This window comes from Canis lupus, chromosome 35, assembly GCF_011100685.1.
Source record: "Canis lupus familiaris isolate Mischka breed German Shepherd chromosome 35, alternate assembly UU_Cfam_GSD_1.0, whole genome shotgun sequence".
NCBI lineage: Eukaryota > Metazoa > Chordata > Mammalia > Carnivora > Canidae > Canis > Canis lupus.
In genome coordinates this window covers 24,874,685-24,892,478 of record NC_049256.1, presented here as the reverse complement: position 1 = coordinate 24,892,478, position 17,794 = coordinate 24,874,685, and the positions used below count along the sequence as shown (strand labels likewise).

General features: G+C 39.4%; 1 protein-coding gene across 4 annotated transcripts in view; it reads right to left on the bottom strand.

Annotated features, from left to right (window-relative positions):
* Positions 1-17,794, bottom strand: part of CARMIL1 (capping protein regulator and myosin 1 linker 1) — a 312,127-nt gene that overhangs the window by 102,680 nt on the left and 191,653 nt on the right. For all 4 annotated transcript variants that reach the window (XM_038584305.1, XM_038584306.1, XM_038584307.1 and 1 more), the window contains exons 17-22: positions 17,542-17,611; positions 9,155-9,236; positions 8,322-8,421; positions 8,166-8,220; positions 3,378-3,550; positions 1,566-1,634 (exon numbers count right to left, since the gene is read on the bottom strand). In XM_038584305.1, the coding sequence (XP_038440233.1) occupies positions 1,566-1,634; positions 3,378-3,550; positions 8,166-8,220; positions 8,322-8,421; positions 9,155-9,236; positions 17,542-17,611 (549 nt within the window). The remainder of the gene's footprint in view (positions 1-1,565; positions 1,635-3,377; positions 3,551-8,165; positions 8,221-8,321; positions 8,422-9,154; positions 9,237-17,541; positions 17,612-17,794) is intronic.

Below are 17,794 nucleotides of genomic sequence, written 5' to 3'. Positions count from 1 at the left end.
TATATGGGTGTTATCTAATGGAAAAAAATGTTTCTCAGTCCAATGTATGGTGCTTTGATGTAAAATAATGTACAAAGAAAAAGGCTGTTATTTCTAGGACTTCAATTTTTGCCTTAGCTTTGTTTTAGCAAAATTGTTTTTGTTTGGTTTAAGAGGAGCCAACCAACTTAAATGAAGAGACGGCACATGTATTTTGCAGCCTTGAGGATTTTCCTTGGCCTCATCCAACTATGATCATGCTCCCGACCGGCATACTTTATTTAAACCAAATGTGATTTTGGGCCACTGGCATTGTAGAGCACAGCATACATAACAGACTGTAATCCGGGGAGCCCTACCATCAATCTGGATACGTTGAGTACTGAGTGTGCAGATTCTTGGCTTCTCACAAAGACCAGTGTGGGCTACTGGCACTCTACAGCAGTGGCAACTGTGCTGTGCCCACCCAAGTGTAGCTATTTGTGAATGAATGTTTCCATTAGAAGGTTTCCTGATGCAATGGGAGTAATTATAGATGGTTTTGCAGTCACAGAAGGCACCAGGAAGAGGTGGAGCAAGCTACCTTATCCATGTTTCGTGATGGTCTATGGGGGCAGCACTCTTGACCTGCTCGATAAATCAGAACCCTGGGATTTAGAACTGGAAGGCACTTCGGGATAATTTACTCTGATTTTCTCACTTCATAAAAGAAGAATTAATCAGAAAGGTGCAATGTTTCCTTTGCTCAAGAGGATAGGCTTGTAGATGACAGAGCCAGGGACTTAATAGAGGGCTCTTATTTCTAGGCCTCGGATTTTATCCATGGCACCATGTTGGGCATGAGAGCCCTACCTAGGAGGCTTCATGCATGAAGGGAAATCTGGGGAAAAAACATCAATGATGAGTAACCCCCACCCCTTCCCCAGGGGACCAGCTTCTATGCCACTAGCCCCTTATTTCCTACCCACATTTTGTCACCTCTCATTTTTAATGCTAGGTGATCATTTCTGCCTTCGGAAAACAAGATGAGGGCTGAAGAGCTCAGAAAGAACCAGATTTCTAGAATTTCTTCCAGCCATCTTTGTATTATTGCCTCATGTTATTTACTGGGAAAGTTAATTTGACAATTAACAGTAATTGTAGATGTTAGCTACTATGGTAATAAAACCTTTGACAGTAATGAGACAAGTTAATCGGCCGTTCCTCAATTCCAGTTTTATTTTCTGGAGCTTAGCTTTCTTCTTTCCACTGTATTCAAAATTGTCAGAATGCGCAGAAAAGGCAAGACCCAATAGGAAGAGAATGTGAAACAACAAGAAAAAGCAAGGTGACCATAGCATGGCTTCTCCGCATGGTCTCTTTAATTCCCATGCTGGTGGTGTATCTCTGCCCTCGTGTACAGATGAGGAAAGTCACACCAGACCAAAGCCCACATCTTCCCAGGTCCCATGGTGGAGTAGCAGAGGCTAACTCAGACCCAGACTTTCTGGATCAAAATCCATTGCTCCTTCTATCACATCACCGGTAACACAGATACCATTGGTTCTTTTGCACTTTTCCAGAAAGAAATCCCAATTAAAACTTACTTTTCCATAGCAACAGCTATATCTTGGAAGCCTTGGGCAGTAATGTTGTTCTTGTCCCATATCACAGTCCTGTTTGGAAATCAAGTCACACAAATGATCAGACACTTAGGGATGGACAAAATGCTTCTCCTACTGAAGATGAGTCTCTTATAGACAATATTCTCTGGGCAAGGAGTAACATTCGACTTAGTTTTAAACACAGCAAGGATGAGTATCTCCTCCAACATTACATTCTTAACCCATTTACTGCTCACACAGTACAAGAAAATTGTACTGAAAAGCAACAGCATGCTCATTAACTTACCATGAAAACACCTGATGCTTTGTAGCCAGAAAACCCTAAAACCTGGTTTCTCTGATATTCTCTCAACGTATTCTCCAAATAGTTACTTGAGCACTCATGTCTGAAGCTGGAGCTGTTCATAAAAGATGCCAAAGGGTCTCTTGTCCAACACAAAGAATTTCAGGTCCTGAGACTGTTGCCCATTCTAAATAACTAGAAAGAATCCTCCTACATTGTCTGTTTTCATTGTTGCCCTGACATGGTATGATCAGCAATCCCAGGCAGTTCGCACTCTGCTGGTAAACCCACGGCTTCTATAAATAGGAGGTTGTTTACTTTTTAAGCACAAATTCTATTTTGGAAGAAAAATACTACTTCACTTTCAGAATGTGAATTCTTCAGAGATATTCTGGCATCTGTCAATTCACCTGACACATGAAATGGCTTTTATTTGGCTGATCCAAAAATCACACCTCTAGCTGCTTTCACTTCCTGATTGCAATGATCCTGATCTCTTCTTTATGTACAGTACACCCTGGCCTTCCAAGAAACTGTTGTGGTTCTTGGCTTTTGTGTAGACAGAAGGTTCAGGAGAACAAGGAAGCGTCCAAAAACATCAATAAAGAGCCCTTGAAGAGCAATGTGAATTAAATATTCATTTATCAGACTGCTGGGCTGGGGAACAACTACATTTCTCCGAAGGATGGAGGATAATATGGTCCTTAATAAAAGTGGTTACCACAGGGGCGCCTGGGGGGCTCAGTTGGTTAAGTGTCTGCCTTCAGCTCAGATCATGATCTCAAGGTCCTGAGATCGAGTCCCACATCAGGGTCTCTGCTCAGCAGGGAGTCTGCTTCTCCCTCTCCCTTGGCCTGCCTTCCCCCTGCTTGTGCTTGCTCTCTTTATCTGTCAAATAAATAAGTAAAATCTAAAAAAAAAAAAAAAAAAAAAAGAGTGACCACTTAGCTAGTTCTTAAGAAAAGCCACACTTGGGAAACACCAGGAGTGGCTGAAAACCACTACACAGAATAGTTAGCACAGAGCACAAACTTGCCTTTAACCAGGGTACCCCCTGCATCCCTCAGGTTTTAAGTCTATATTGGCAGTGGGGGAGGGGAAGTAAGATAGGCCCTCGTGTTGGACCTTCAGTCTTCCTGATTCTACTCTCTACCTGTAAAACTCTCCTCTGCTGCTCACTGACCTTCCCCTTACAGCTGTCAACATTGTGAAACAGGACATTGTGCCAGTTTTCCATTGGGTTTTATGCCACAGTGGAAATTGTTAAGACAACAGCTCATAGGAACCACAATATCTAACTTTGGGAACCCACCCCCACCCCGCCATCCCCAGTATTTTGACAAAAGACTTGAAACGGTCACCTCTTCTCAGTTGGGCTCATGGGAAACTCAGGTCCCACTGGGTACAGCCAGTTCTCCAATGCTTGGGGACTAGAATCTTTTCCAGAGCTTTCTAGGGCCCTCCTTAGGGTGAGCATCCACATCTCAGGGCCTAGTGCCTGACCCACATACCTGAGTTTGGTGTTGATTTGTAGTGCTTTGGCCAGCATCTTGGCTCCCATGTCCCCCATTCCATTCCCACTGATGTCCACTTTGGTCAAGGAGGTATTACTTCCCAGGGCATTGATGATGATAGTGACCTCAGTCTTGAGTTTTGAGTCGGCCAGGGACAAGGACTGCAGGGGCTGAAAAGGGAATAGGAAGTAACAGTGACATGGTCTGATCAAAGTAGCCACTGCTCTCAATGACCCATTTCAGGGAGAATCACCAGGGGAGGTACCTACTGCACGCACTTGAAGTGTCTCATTTTAAAACTCTGCCTAAAAGATGTTGATGAATGGGACCCAAAGGTTCTGGATAAAATGGACCTTTGCAGTCAAACACAGAGAGCTTGTGTTTCAGTGCTGAACACTGGCCACCTCTCTCCAAAGGGAAGCGTGGAAGGATGCCGGAGGGGCAGATGTCAGCTCTTTTGAAGTGGAAGACATGAAGAAATGAATAAGAAAAGTACATAAAAATTTCTGAGCTTCTATATGGCTACACTACCCCTATTTTACCCATTTTATTTTTATAAAAGGTGAAATGACATCTTAAAATACTAGCAGAGGACAAATGCAAAATAAAAGCCAGCCAAGATTAATAACAGCTGACATTTACCGAACGCATACTATCCTTAACCACTGTTCAAGCTTTTTGCATGTATTTAGTCATAGAATCCTCCCAGTACTCTAACACTGATGTATTACTATACTCAGTATTGTTATCCCCAGATCCCAAGTGAAACACAGAAGGGACAAGTGACTCAACTGAGGTCATATAGTTAGAAAGTCACTGAACAGAAGCAGATAGTCTGGTTCCTGATTCTGTTCTCTGGGCTCCGACACCATCATGCTGCCCCTCAGAGTACACCCTCAATCCTTCTGGATGATCATCCTCAGCTTTATAAGTAACAATCAGAAGATATACAATTTTTCTAAAAAAAACAGAAAAAGTCAAACATCTGTGACTATTTTATTGTTAGAAGCTGGATGGTGAATCCAAACCAGCCCACTCGCTGTCCGTTTAAGCTGGGGACTAAAGACCAAGTGGCCCAGAGGCAGGTTCTGTCTGGCCAAGAAAATGAAGAGGGCCCCTCCTTACCCCCACTTCCTTTTACTTGTTTACGCCACCTGCCCAGACCCAGAGGCATCTGGATTTGCAATCCCTGAATTCAGCCATAACGGAATTAACACAGCACTGAGAATTCCAGAACCTGAACCAATGTGGCCCTGAGAATCAGAATGCAGCCTTCCCTGGGGATCTGGATGGCTTCCAGGTTGCTTATGGTGGTCTAGATTGACCCAGCCATACATAACAGTTCTAGATGCTTACTCTGTAAGCAGTTTGACATTACAGGCTAGGGGGTGAGGGGGGATACTGGAAATAGTTGCTAGGGTCATCTACGTTCCACCACAGCCCATGGGATCGGGGCTCTTGAGATGTGCCTGGTAGTCTGTAGGACTTACACCACTGCGTGGCATCTCTCTATACCCACTCAACCACCAGATACTGATTTGTTTAGGGTACATCTGCCAGAAGGCTGCAGAAGGCAGGATGGGAGAGCTGATGGTCTCAAGACTCAGTTACTTCCAAAGCAGCATTATGCATTTGACTAAAGGTTTACCAAGTGACCATATTTACTGTCCTTATTGTACAAATTTGGCCACTTTTTCTAAATGTGATATAGCTATCGTAAAATCAAAAGGTAACGTATGAACTTGAATCAAATTTCTAAAATTAAATGGCATGGTAAGTGCTGAGGCATTTAAAACCAGAAAGCCTGCATATGTTTAGACTCAGGCAGGTTTAGTGGGGCTGCTTTAATGTTAAGATCCCACACTCAGGGAAATGAAAAAAACTTAACTAAAATGCCTCAGACTCAGGGAAACTTAATGTTTTAAATGAAAACAAATGCAGTGTTCCTTTAATAAAAAGCTAAAATCACATCTCTCATGATTTTAATAATCTCTATTCAGCTACTACAAAAATGTTATATTATGGCTTCTTCCTAATACTGGAAAGCTGCCAAGTCTCCCAGCTAGCAAGCACCAATGCCGGTAGTATATTCAAACTCTAATACACCCCAGCTAACACTTAAAACTAATAGGCAGAGTCATTAATGCGAACAGAACAGCCTGAATTGCATGCATATTTATAAGGTCATCCCTTCCTGATTTATTGCACCTCCATGTAATATTACTATTTGAAATCTTACTATTTCTTTTCATAGCTGAACATGCTTAATCTGAATCTGTCTCCTTGCCACAGGCACCCCCAGGAGAAGCACATTTTCTAGTACTGATTACAAATGGTTTTGTGATACTTCAAAACAAGATTCCCTGTCATCTCAGCCTCTCTGCATTACTGTCCCAGGGCTCTGGGCACAGCAGCCCGACAACCACTGTCTATATTTGAAAGTGACACTGGAGCCCCTGGGGAATCAAGGTTTTCTAACCAAATATAATGTGTGACTCAGGCGAAGATAGTATTCCATGAGCTGTCAAAGAACAGGCTCTGACAACACATGGCCAGAATGTAAAAAGCAAGACATTATTTTATATATGGAAAAACCTTTAAAAAAATAAAATAAAAAAGGGATCCCAATTGTGTCAGTTATTGGTGGAACTTTTAGTGTTGCAAGGCTCGCCTCCTAATCATTCTGAATTGTTTTGCACATTACTAATTCAGAAGTAGGAAAAAATAGAAGGTAATTGCTTTTTGAAAAAGCCACCTACTTTTCAATGACGTGAACATAAAGAGCTTTCCCCTGTATTTTATTAGTGGCACACTTCCCAAACTTATAACTTGACAGAATTCACATTTATAGAGCAACTTTCCCACCTGCAAATAGGTTTTGAGGCATGTTTTAAATATCAAGATCGTTTTTAAGTGAGAGCCTTTTGGAATTACAGAAACAGAAGACCCTCATGTAAGAGGCAAAACATGACATTTTAAAATATTTTTTTCACAAAATATAAATTTCGCTAAAATATACACTAAGAAACAGTAGTTGGGGATGAATATTAACTGTGATGCTGAAATATTAGCATCTTCAATCTTTTAAAACAGGGCCAAGACTGGGAAATCAGAAACTCAAAGCAGAGTGGTATACAGTCAAATTAAATATGCAAAACTGCATCAATTTTGATTTATGTGCCTCATTTTAATAACCCAGTATAAAAGTAACAAAACATGGAGTTTGTTACCAAATGAGGACAGAAAGAAGTGTTCAAATTCATGAATTGATAATGAATTTCATCTCTGGCCCACAGTTTGGAAATTATATCCACACAAAAAAGAGACAGGACAACTGAATTTTCTTCCACCTTCCAGGTCAGATCTACACAGAAAGATGCCAGCATCTAGGAAAAATTCTAGTCTCCACCTTTCTGGCCCCTTGGCTTTCTCAGAAAACCTAGCTTAGAGTCATACTAGAACTTGCTACTACCCTGCAAGAATTCAAAGTGGAAAACAATGCTTTTTAAAAATGTGTCCCCTCGGGATGCCCGGGTGGCTCAGTGGTTAAGCATCTGCCTTTGGTTCAGGGCATGATCCTGGAGTCCCCGGATCAAGTCCCACATCAGGCTCCCTGCATGGAGCCTGGCTTCTCTTTCTGTCTGTGTCTCTGCCTCTCTCTGTGTTTCTCTCATGAATAAATAAATAAAATCTTTAAAAAATAAATAAATAAAAATGTGTCCTCTCTCACATGATTCATATAGGAAATCAGTCTCATGACCTAAAAAGTAGCAATCACAAAACATCAATAACCTGAATCTTTGTAGTAGGAATACACATTGATTTGGGTTTTAGGTACCATCAAAGCTACTTGGTGGCCAAACAGGACTAAAATATGAAGTGGAAAAAACCCTTAAAAAGCCTCAGTAAAATATAAGGTGCAAAATATAAGATAACACCAGGTTTAAGTTAAAGAAATTAATAGTAGATCACTTCTTGCTTTGTTCATAAAATATCCTTCTCTTGCACACCTGCGTGACTCAGTCAGTTAAGCATCCGAGTCTTGGTTTCAGCTCAGGTCATGATCTCAGGGTCAATGTATCTGGCTTCTCACTGAACGCACAGTCTGCTTGAAATTCTTTCTCCCTCTCCCTCTATCCCTCCTGCTCATGCTCTTACTCTCTCTCAAATGAATAAATCTTAAAAATATATATGTTTTTTCTTTTTTTCTAATGTACTTTAAAGGGCAGCAAAATAGGATACTATTTAAAATTAAATTTCTTTAATCTGAACCAAGTCTTGGCCAGAAGCAACTAAAGGGAATAAAAATATAAGAATAACACTTGAGCTCTAAAAGCAATTTCAGATGAGTAACCAGCTTTCTTAGTCTCTTGTAATTCTACATAATTATGAGACAAAATTCAAATTAGCAGTATGATATTTCCCAGCATGATATAAGGTCAGAAATTCAACTAGATTGAAAAAAAATCATATTTGCAGATTACTGCAACAGCTGAAGTTAGGACATAGTAAGTTTCATTAAAAGATGGGCTTATGAGCCAATTTATACTTCTTTTAATCTTTTAGTTACAATCTTCCTTTAACTAGTAATGAGTTGAAATGAAGACTAAGCAATTTTGAATACATTCTATGTACTAAAGCATATCTATTTATTCCATTAAAAAAAACAGAAATGGTGTAGATAAAATTATCTGGAAGCATAGCAGCATTAACTCAGTAGAAATAATTAGTAAACATGGTAACAAGCTAAAGACTTGAGGCAAAAGTCTTTAAAATAGTACTCACCGATTCTTCATCCTGAATCATCTGTACTAAGCTGTCCAACACAGGTGTCAGATTTCTAAAGAGATTTTAAAGATGTGGACAGTGGAATCAAATCAAAAGCTTTCACGAGGTTGCTTATTTTCATCATTGTTATATAAAAAAATTCAAAACTCTTACTTGGATTTCATATTATTAAAATTTTTGCCTAATGCCAGGTGTTGTATTGATCTGTTTTTACTGAGCCACACTATTAAGGTGGATAGGTCAGATTCTAAACCTGGAAAGAATCAGAAAAAGCAGAGAATCAAAACACACGTGTATAAATAAATTCTCAAATGTAACATAATTAAGCAAAGGTGATACGCACTTGGATGACTTTCCCTATGGTCTCGAGAACCCTGGGATTCCAATCTTTCATTTTCCAAGGAACTATTTTCTCTCTTTTCATGTCCTATTATTTCACAGGGTTAAACTCATTCTCTGCTAAGACATACCTAAATCTCTTATACACTCAGTGGGTAAGTCAAGTCAGCAAGAAATGGGGAAAGGATGAGTCTCATCTCTGCCCATGATTTTGTAAGAGGCAATTCCAACATACCGTTTCTTGGCGAGTAACTGAAGTTGTCTATGTGAACTTAACAGGCTCCTACTCACATGCTACTATAGTTGGCAGAAATGAAGCTAATGAAACAAGTTTCTGAGTAAATAAAAAAGGATTTTATTTTATTGTCACTAAGAATGCAAAAGGTCAGATAAAGATTATTATCAATGTTCTGATGACAATTTTTTTTTTAAACTGACTTGTTTTATTGCATTTTTGGCCATGGTATCAACTTACTAAGACTCTGGCATTGACTTATTCCATACATAAATTCTGTTAAATCTAACAGTCCTATTAGTCAAGAAGTGCCATGACACATTCGTGTAGGTATTGGCTAGATTGGGCTTTTTCTTCCCCCTTAGTAACTTGCTTTAAATAGTATTTGTTTCTTCTCTGATTTCCAACTTACCATTATCGGAGATATCTAGGCTGGTGATGTTGTGGATTTCAGCAATGCAGCCTTCTAATACTTGTGCACCTCCTGATCTCAGCTAGAGAAACACAAACCACACACAAGGTAAAGGAGTCACCTACTAGAAGTGGAACCAAATAAAATTAAAAGCAAGAGATACAGTCTCAGACTTCATGCCAAAGAACAAGTGAAAGCTTATCAACTCCATAGCTATCATCAGTGGTAAAGAGCCAATCACTAGTCATTGCTACTGTTTCCCATACTACCTAAATCTGTAATTGCTAGAAAAAGAAACAGAAAGATGAAGAGCATGGGTTCTGTCAGCCTACATGCACTGTCTTCATTTCTGACTTTTGGGAACCTAACAATTCCCTTTTATACGTAAGGAACTGTTATGGATTTTGTCTGATTATTCCAGATTTCAGGGTAGGACTCCACCAAGTAGCAGCAAAACAAGCAAAGGAGATAGCGAAGATGAATTCTTGCTGTCAACCACTTCAGGAGAGACCCAGCCTGTTGTCCCACAGAAACAGTGTTTGTGGTCTCAGTATTACAAAGTAAACAGCTCAAGGTGATTACAATGATCTGTACAAACTCAATGAGCCACAGAAGAAAGAAAGATGTTAGAATAATTTAAAATATTATGGTTGCCTTATAGCAAAACTAATTCTCATTTTATAACCTCATTTATTTTACAAAGACCGGCAACCTATAAAAGTCAATACTTTGCATCTTTTCCCAGGAAACCAAAAGCATATCTACAGAGATCAGAAGATCTTTTTGTTTTCAAATATCTGAGTTCCTACTATATGTAAAGGATTGTAAAGGATGAAAATTTCCCAAGATGTGGCCTCTTTGCTCAGCAAACTTACTATTTCATAAGGGAAAGAAATGATCACCTTCTGGGAACCTATTAGGTACCCTGGTTTCTCTACCAATGTAAGAACATTAAAATTTATCTAAGCTGCTATACCAAGTGTAAAATGCAAAATGCTACTTCCTACTTGTGCAAGTTTTGATGTAAGAATTTAAAGAACCAATTCACTGTTTTACATGCAATATTTTTATGCTACCCAGAACCAAAACCTGCTCATTTCCATGGCTGCTTGGGTGTCAGGCAGTTTTCACACAGATCAGATCCTTGGGATTGTTATTTATTCAGGAGTATTTCAGATGAGGTGTTTAAATTCAGCCTTCTCTACTTTCTACGGTGGCAGCAGATCACTCTGTGGGGCCTGACATGAACTGTAAAGGGGCAGACCTGCCCAGGAGGTTGGTCTTCAAGCTTTAGGGAAACCAAGACCAACTAACTCCAGTTGAGGGGCTTAGAACGCAGTGTGTGCAGCGGCTGCCAAGGCAGAAGGCCCATTTTACTACACTGCTTGTACTCCCAGGTGCTCTCCAGCTGACCCACAAACCCGGAGTCCATCTTTATCACATCATCTCTAGACTCGCCCCAGCAGCCTGCAGTTCAGAGTGTAGTCCCCAGACTGATGGCAGTCTGCAAAGTTTGCTACTGGTCTTGGGTAAAATAGATGCAGAAATTGACTATGAATATATTAAAAATCTGAGTAATAATACTTTGAGGTCTGTTGCATCAATTAACAAAAATTGAGGGCTTATATTTTTATGTCTTTTTAAATCTTTTTCTATATATTTTTATTACATTTTTTGCAAAAGTACTGGTTTATGATAGAATGGAAATTAAAAAATAAAAACACAACAACCAAATTCTTCACCACATATAGTTTTGAGAAGCAATGCTCCAGATAATAGCTTGTTAATACTTGAAGATGTGAATGTGTATACAGACTATGTCAAAGTTAAAGCAAAAAATATTTTAAGCAAACACTTCAAAGAAACATAATTTGGCTTTTAGAGCATGAAAAAATGCTCTTCAGAAGATAAACATAAGTGCATAAAATCTTCACAATGTGATTATTTGCTGTTAGCGATGTCTCTGCAGAGAAGTAAAATTTCTTCAAGAAAATATCTCATTATTATCAAGTACAGTAACAATATTCCATTTACAGATATGGAAAATACAGGTGACATTTAAGTGCTCAATTCTGTTTATTTTATAAATACTCTTGACTGATAATATTTGTAGCATATAGCCATAAAACTAACATTCTTCCAATAGTTAAAAACCAATCAAATATATCAACAGACCTTAATTTATTGATTTATAAAGTACTTACACAGTGGCCAAGCTAAGGAAAGCCCAAGGAGAAAAAATAAAAGCACATTATCAGCAGTAAGCAGAGCAGAGAAGCCGAAGCCTTTATCAATTTATTATGAAAAAAAGGGTTAGAAAAACGCTTGCAACTAAAAATCCGCTCCCAAAACCCAAATCAAAACTTTAACTAATAAAATAACTTATCTTCAGGTACCAAGAACATTCAATTGAATTCACAGGTTATTAAATGCCTAAAACTGCCCCAAAGCTAAGGCTTTCCTAAAACAGTAAAAGCTTTTCCATTACTGTAAATGAAAATCCTTTTAAATGAAATTTGCATAATGAGAGGCTATGTCTGCATGTGTGCATGTAAAACTGGTTTTTAAATTACCCTCATTTGGATCCCACACACTAGCATTATTTAAAAGAAAGCAAGATCAAAGAGGAGTAAATGTGACTGAATCACTGAATACTTTTTGAAATGTTAAAAATAAACTCACATTTGTTTCAACAGAGAAGTGTTCTCTTGCTCAAGAAAGGTAGATGTTACTCACAGTTCTAAGAGAATAGTTGCATCTAATACTCAAATAGCCATAATGAGGACAAGAGAAGCAGAAAACTAAAATCTAGACAGAATTTTTAATAATTCATTTTCCTTTGGGGCATCTGGGTAGCTCAGTCGGTCGAGCATGCAACTCTTGATTTCAGCTCAGGTCATGATCTCAGGGCTGGAGGATGGAGCAGGAAGTCTGCTTCTCTCCCTCTTCCCACCCCCACCCTCTGCTCTCTCTCTAAAATAAACAATATCTTAAAAAAAAATTCATTTTCCTTCCTCTAGATCACTTGCCATTTAAAAAGATGTGACAAAATATAAAATATATAATCTAAATATAAAATAATCCCTCAAATTAGCATTTTTCTTCTACAGGGGTCCCAATTTCAATTAAAAAATAATTTTTATCCTGGGAAATTTTCTCACTTTATGCTGTGAACAGCGGGGACGCCTGGGTGGCTCAGCGGGTGAGCGTCTGCCTTTGGCTCAGGGCGTCATCCCGGAGTTCCTGGATCAAGTCCCAAATCAGGCCCTCCACAGGGAGCCTGCTCCTCCCTCTGCCTGTGTCTCTGCCTCTCTCTCCGTGTCTCTCATGAATAAATAAATAAACTCTTTAAAAGAAAACAAACTGTGAATAGTGTATCGGTTTCTCCAAGGACAAAAAGTGGTTTGACAAGAGCGGACTCAAAATGTCCTCTTGTTAAGTGGGGTCTGAGGCCAAAAGGCAATTTGGAACCGAAAAAGACAGATATAAGTAGTCATTTCTAAGGAGCAAACAGTTGTGCGTTTTATTTTGCTTCCTATATGCTTCCTGCTGCGACAACAGTTTTTGCTTTGCCTCCCACCCTGGGCCCAACAGGAAGCTGATCCCTGGGGGGTACAACCGTGGAAGGTACCCACCCGCATCGCAGCACACCTGCCTTCCACCTCAAAGGTGGGTGAACCACTATCGCATTGGACAGAATTGCCTCAGAAGTTTCTATTCCGGTGCTGCAATGTCCTAATCATTACAAATGATCTGATCTGCTGCTCCTCAGCACCCTGGCGGGAATTGTGGAATCATGTGCAGGAAAGTTTCTGCTTAAAAGAACCGACTCTACACCCAGACCTACAACTTTGCATCACTCCTGAGGTCTTGGAGATTCTTCTCTCTCACTTGGAAGGACCGTGAGCTGGAGGAATTCAGCAGCAGCATTTCTCTATTCTGCTCCTGCAGTAGGACCACGGTGACATTTCTACACAGGCCAGAATGACGGAGCCACTGGCTCCCTTCAGGTAGACAGGTGTGTGGAGAGAATCCATCCGCACGCCAATTTCACTACTACCATATAAAACAGTTGTAAAACACTTCTTTTGGAATGAACCTTGAGGGCAACGGGACACATATCTTTGAACATCCACAAGGATGCTGAATCCTTACCCTGTGAGAGTGAATGAGGATAGCCACAGGCCATTCAGGGTACAAGTCTGGCCGTGGAGGGTAATACAGTTTTGCGTCCCAAATCAGGTGGGACTATAAATTGATGAGACTAATTCTTCTTGAAAGATTGAAAATGGCTTTGAAGGCAATTCCCAAAAATATTTCGGAAAATCCAGAATCTTAATACTTCTAAATAAAGATTTTTAGAAAGGCCGTACTGACTCTTGCTGTAAATTCTGACATTCAAAATAAGGCTTCACAGTAGTCATTCTCTTCCTCCCCAGAGGATGGCTCACACAGGCCGGGCTCAGCAGGGTGCCAAATCCCCGGGAGCTATTATGGTCTCCATTCCACAGGTGAGAAACGAAGCCTGAAGAAATGCAAGCCAAGTGGCCTAGCCAGACTTCAAAGGGCGCTTTACTGATTTCAGTGTACCAACCCTTGGTCATGACCCCTTTTGTCTCCCAGGACTACTTGTAATTCTTTTCCTAGAGAGATGACCCCTTTGGGTACTAAAAAGACCGAGGGAAAGAAAACAAACTGGTAAACATAATTCATGTGGAACATCTTAAGGAATGCAGATGCTTTTTTCTCTAAGTAGAGACGTTATCTGTACATGAAAGCTTAATTTCCATACTTACTAGCTTTGCCCTCACAGATCCAAAGATTGCAGCCTCAAATTCTGGACTTAGGTGTCCAAATACCAATGATGTTTGCTTGGAGGAAAGCAATTCTATAATTTATAAACAGCTACATGGTACTTTTATTTTTAAACAGCATTTAGCATAAATCTCCTCTCTCATTCAAACTGATGAACGTGAAGTGCCTCTTTCGGGGAAATACAGAAGTCCTCTGAGGACCACAGGGACAAGTCACCAGAGAGGTGAGCATGGACAGTGAAGGGACCAGCAATGGTAAAAACTAAAAATCATTTCCATAAGTAAAGTTATTCTAAGCTTCCTATGTAGACACTTAAAAAAAAAAAACTACTCAAGTGTAGTTGACACACAGTGTCCAGTGTACATGTTTGTTTCAGGTGAGGATAATTGAACAACTCTGTACATTAAATGCTCAGAATGCTAAGTGGAGTCACCATCTGATAACCTACAACACTATTACAATATCACTGACCATATCCTCTTTTCATCTCTGTAAACATGTAATTCTGACTTCAAAGTTACTTCCTTCTCCCCTCCCAGTAAACTCAACCACTGTCTTAAGTGATGGCCATTTATCTTCTGTAACACCCACACAAACCTGATTTTAAAATTAACCAATGGCAAGTAGCTATTTCATAATAAAATACAAAAACTTCATGTTACATCACATTTGTCCTTTGCTTCCATGGCTGGGTAGACTGTCATATTAGAGGCATCATTGGGGGACCGTGAACTTGTTTGGTGCCCACATCAGGAAATATCCAGTGTTACACTTTGGACTGACTCTTTTCAGGTCAGCCCCTCATCCTGGGTCACTGTGGAAGATTTCCAAGATGACATGGCATCAGAGAGAAGTTTCATCCCCTACCACCACAGGTGGGGCAATTTATCTGATCATAAAGGAACATTAAGTGCTGAATTTTTGCATGATTTTGATGGGCATGCTAACAGTAGAGGGGATTGTGTCTACTATGGCTAAAGAGAGAAAGAAAAGAAAAAAATATACACATGAATAATTTCAAACATCCAAGTTGGTGAAAGACTTTTTCTAAGAGCACTACCTAAACTGTGAAGTATCAAATAATTAAAAGGGTATCAGTTAATACTCAAAATGGCCAAGCATTCTATGCAGATAATATCATAACCCCTAACACCTTTCCAGGGGAGATTTACTTTATCATGGAGAGAAGCAAAGAGAAACCTAGTTAGATTTGGACACCCATCTGTAAGAAGAAAAATATGACAAGACACCTTAATTTAGAAAAATAACTTTGTGTTTCATCAATTTCCACAAGCAGCAAGATAACGTGACTTTATAAATGTGGCCACCAGAACTGTGATTCAAGCGTTAAGATGGTGGGAGAGCACGGTACTAAGGGTTCTAAGGTAGTCTGAAGGGTTCCCATTTCTCAGCAGTACCACTGTATCATATAATCTGTAAGTGAATGGCCAAAATAAAGTTGTAATTGCCATCATCCTAACGGCCAACCCTAACATCAGAGAGCAATCATTTGATCTGGATTCCCACCTTAGTAACAAAAAAATCATAAAGGAAAAAGGTCTATTAGCCATTTGGTGGAACCTAATGAAATTGTCAACAGTCTACCATTTTGACCTACAAAAATGTCAATTTTATACAGTTCACCAAATAGAACAGTCTTTGAACATTATTCCCAGTGGGATGATAAAGAAGTTTAAAAACAAGTGACATAGCAATATAACACAGTATTCTTTGGGCATATGATAACCTAACAACTTATTTGAGACGTAAATGTCTTAATCACATTTGATGTTCTAATAATTACCTGTATAATTAACAACAATCAGGAAAGCACATTTTCATCATACTCTGCCATTAGCAAGCTGATCATTTCAACTTCTTTAGACCTTACTTTTTTCATCCCTAAGTATGGGAACCAGATGATCACTTATGTCCCTTTCTATTTTGATCACAGAATTAAATGGAAGATGTTGTACTGATAGGAATCACTATATTTAATGAGGATAGTAAAAGGTTTGGGTCATTCAGTAGTGTGAGCTAGTAGAGCAATCAAGTTTGTACGAATTTGCTTTTTTTTTTTAATAGAATAATCCTTCCTACCCCCATTCTTCTTACTCCTCCCCCCAAACAAAAGTTTTAATTAATGCCACATTCCTTAAGAAAGTATTGGTAAACAATTAATTCATATTTCCAAACTTGGTTTCTATTATATGGTCTGTCTTTATAAATAAAGGAACAATACGGCTACCTGGGTGGCTCAGTCAGTTGAGTGTTCAACTCTTGATTTCGGCTCAGGTCATGATCTCAGGGTCTTGAGATCAAGCCCCACGTTGGGCTCTGTGCTCAGTGGGGAGTCTGAGATTCTCTTTCCCTCTCCCTCTACCCCTGTTTATGCTCTCTCTCTCTCTCTTTCTATAATAAATAAATACATTTTTAAAACAAACAACACTGACTTACACATGAAAATTTGACAGTGCAGAAAAGTACCAGACAATCAGAAAAAGAATAAGATCACAAAGGAATGAAGCAGTCAGGGGAGAAATTCTACAAACAGATAAACAATAAAAACAAATAACTTTTATATGTCCCAGATGCCCCAGATGAAGAAGAGCTCCTTTAAACTCCATAACACTAGCCACCAGGTAAGGCACTAATGTTGCCTCCATTTTGCAGATATAGGTGTTGAGATTTTGAGGTATCATCTAATTCATGTAGGACCGCATATCATTTGAGACCAAATTCAAATTGAACCCTTGGAATCTGACACAGACATGGAGGAAACTGGACTTGACCTCACTCCTCAGAGACGGGAGCCTTGGAGAAGAAGTGGGACACACCAAACATGAGCCAGAAGGAGAGAAGAGTGGGTACACAGGCCCAGGTACAGAAATGAAAGGACATAACCTCCAGAAGAAACCAAGTATGACATATGGGGTTAAAGTCAGGCTCTGGAGGGGCCCCATGATTTGTACCTGGGTATTTCCTTACTGGTCTCCACATAAAAGGAAAGTCTCAAGACTTTTAGGTACCCTCTAAAATGTAGAGGTTTTTAGTCTCAAATTATCTTGGTATTCTTTGAAAGGAAGTGTCTGCAATTGTTAGAATTTTGAGAAGCATCTTAATTTTCCTGTTTTAAATCAAGATCTTAAAAAAATAAGATGAATGACACCACAGCCATTCTCTTTCAGTCTCTGAACTCATGTCAGATTACAGGCATCTGTGCCCCGCAAGGAATGCAGAATGTTACGTTTTTCATAACAGTAAAGCTAGTTTATGGCTTTTCTATCTAAAGCCTTCATCATAAGATATTTAAGCAACTGGCACTAAGAATGAATAAAAACAAAACAAAACAAATCCCTAAGTCATTAAAAACCCACTCAAATGCTTTCTGAATGGTGTTCTATGGCTGTTTGTAGATAAAACTTGCAAAATGCAGAACATCAGAGACATCTATAAAATGTGTGTTTTTCTGAACCCTCCAGATTCAGTCTCACACTTTTTCCAGGAAAAAGGCAAAGCAATTTTGATGGTATTATAATCTCTTCCATTCCATAGTCTAAATGTGTTCTTACCTCACAATTGCTGAGATCAAGAGAAACTCCCTTCAAGTTATGATTGCAAGCCAGGCCCAACAACAGTGCTCTGAGGGGAGAAAACACACACGTTAGATACAAATTCCACACGTTGCCCCCAAAACATAGTCACATGCTGAATAAAGCCCAGAGAAGGAAGAATGCTTTTCCGAACCACAGGTCAAGCACCAAGCACCACCTCAGGTTTTAAAATCCCGGCCGCATTTCTGCCTCCCAGACTCCGTGAGAAAAT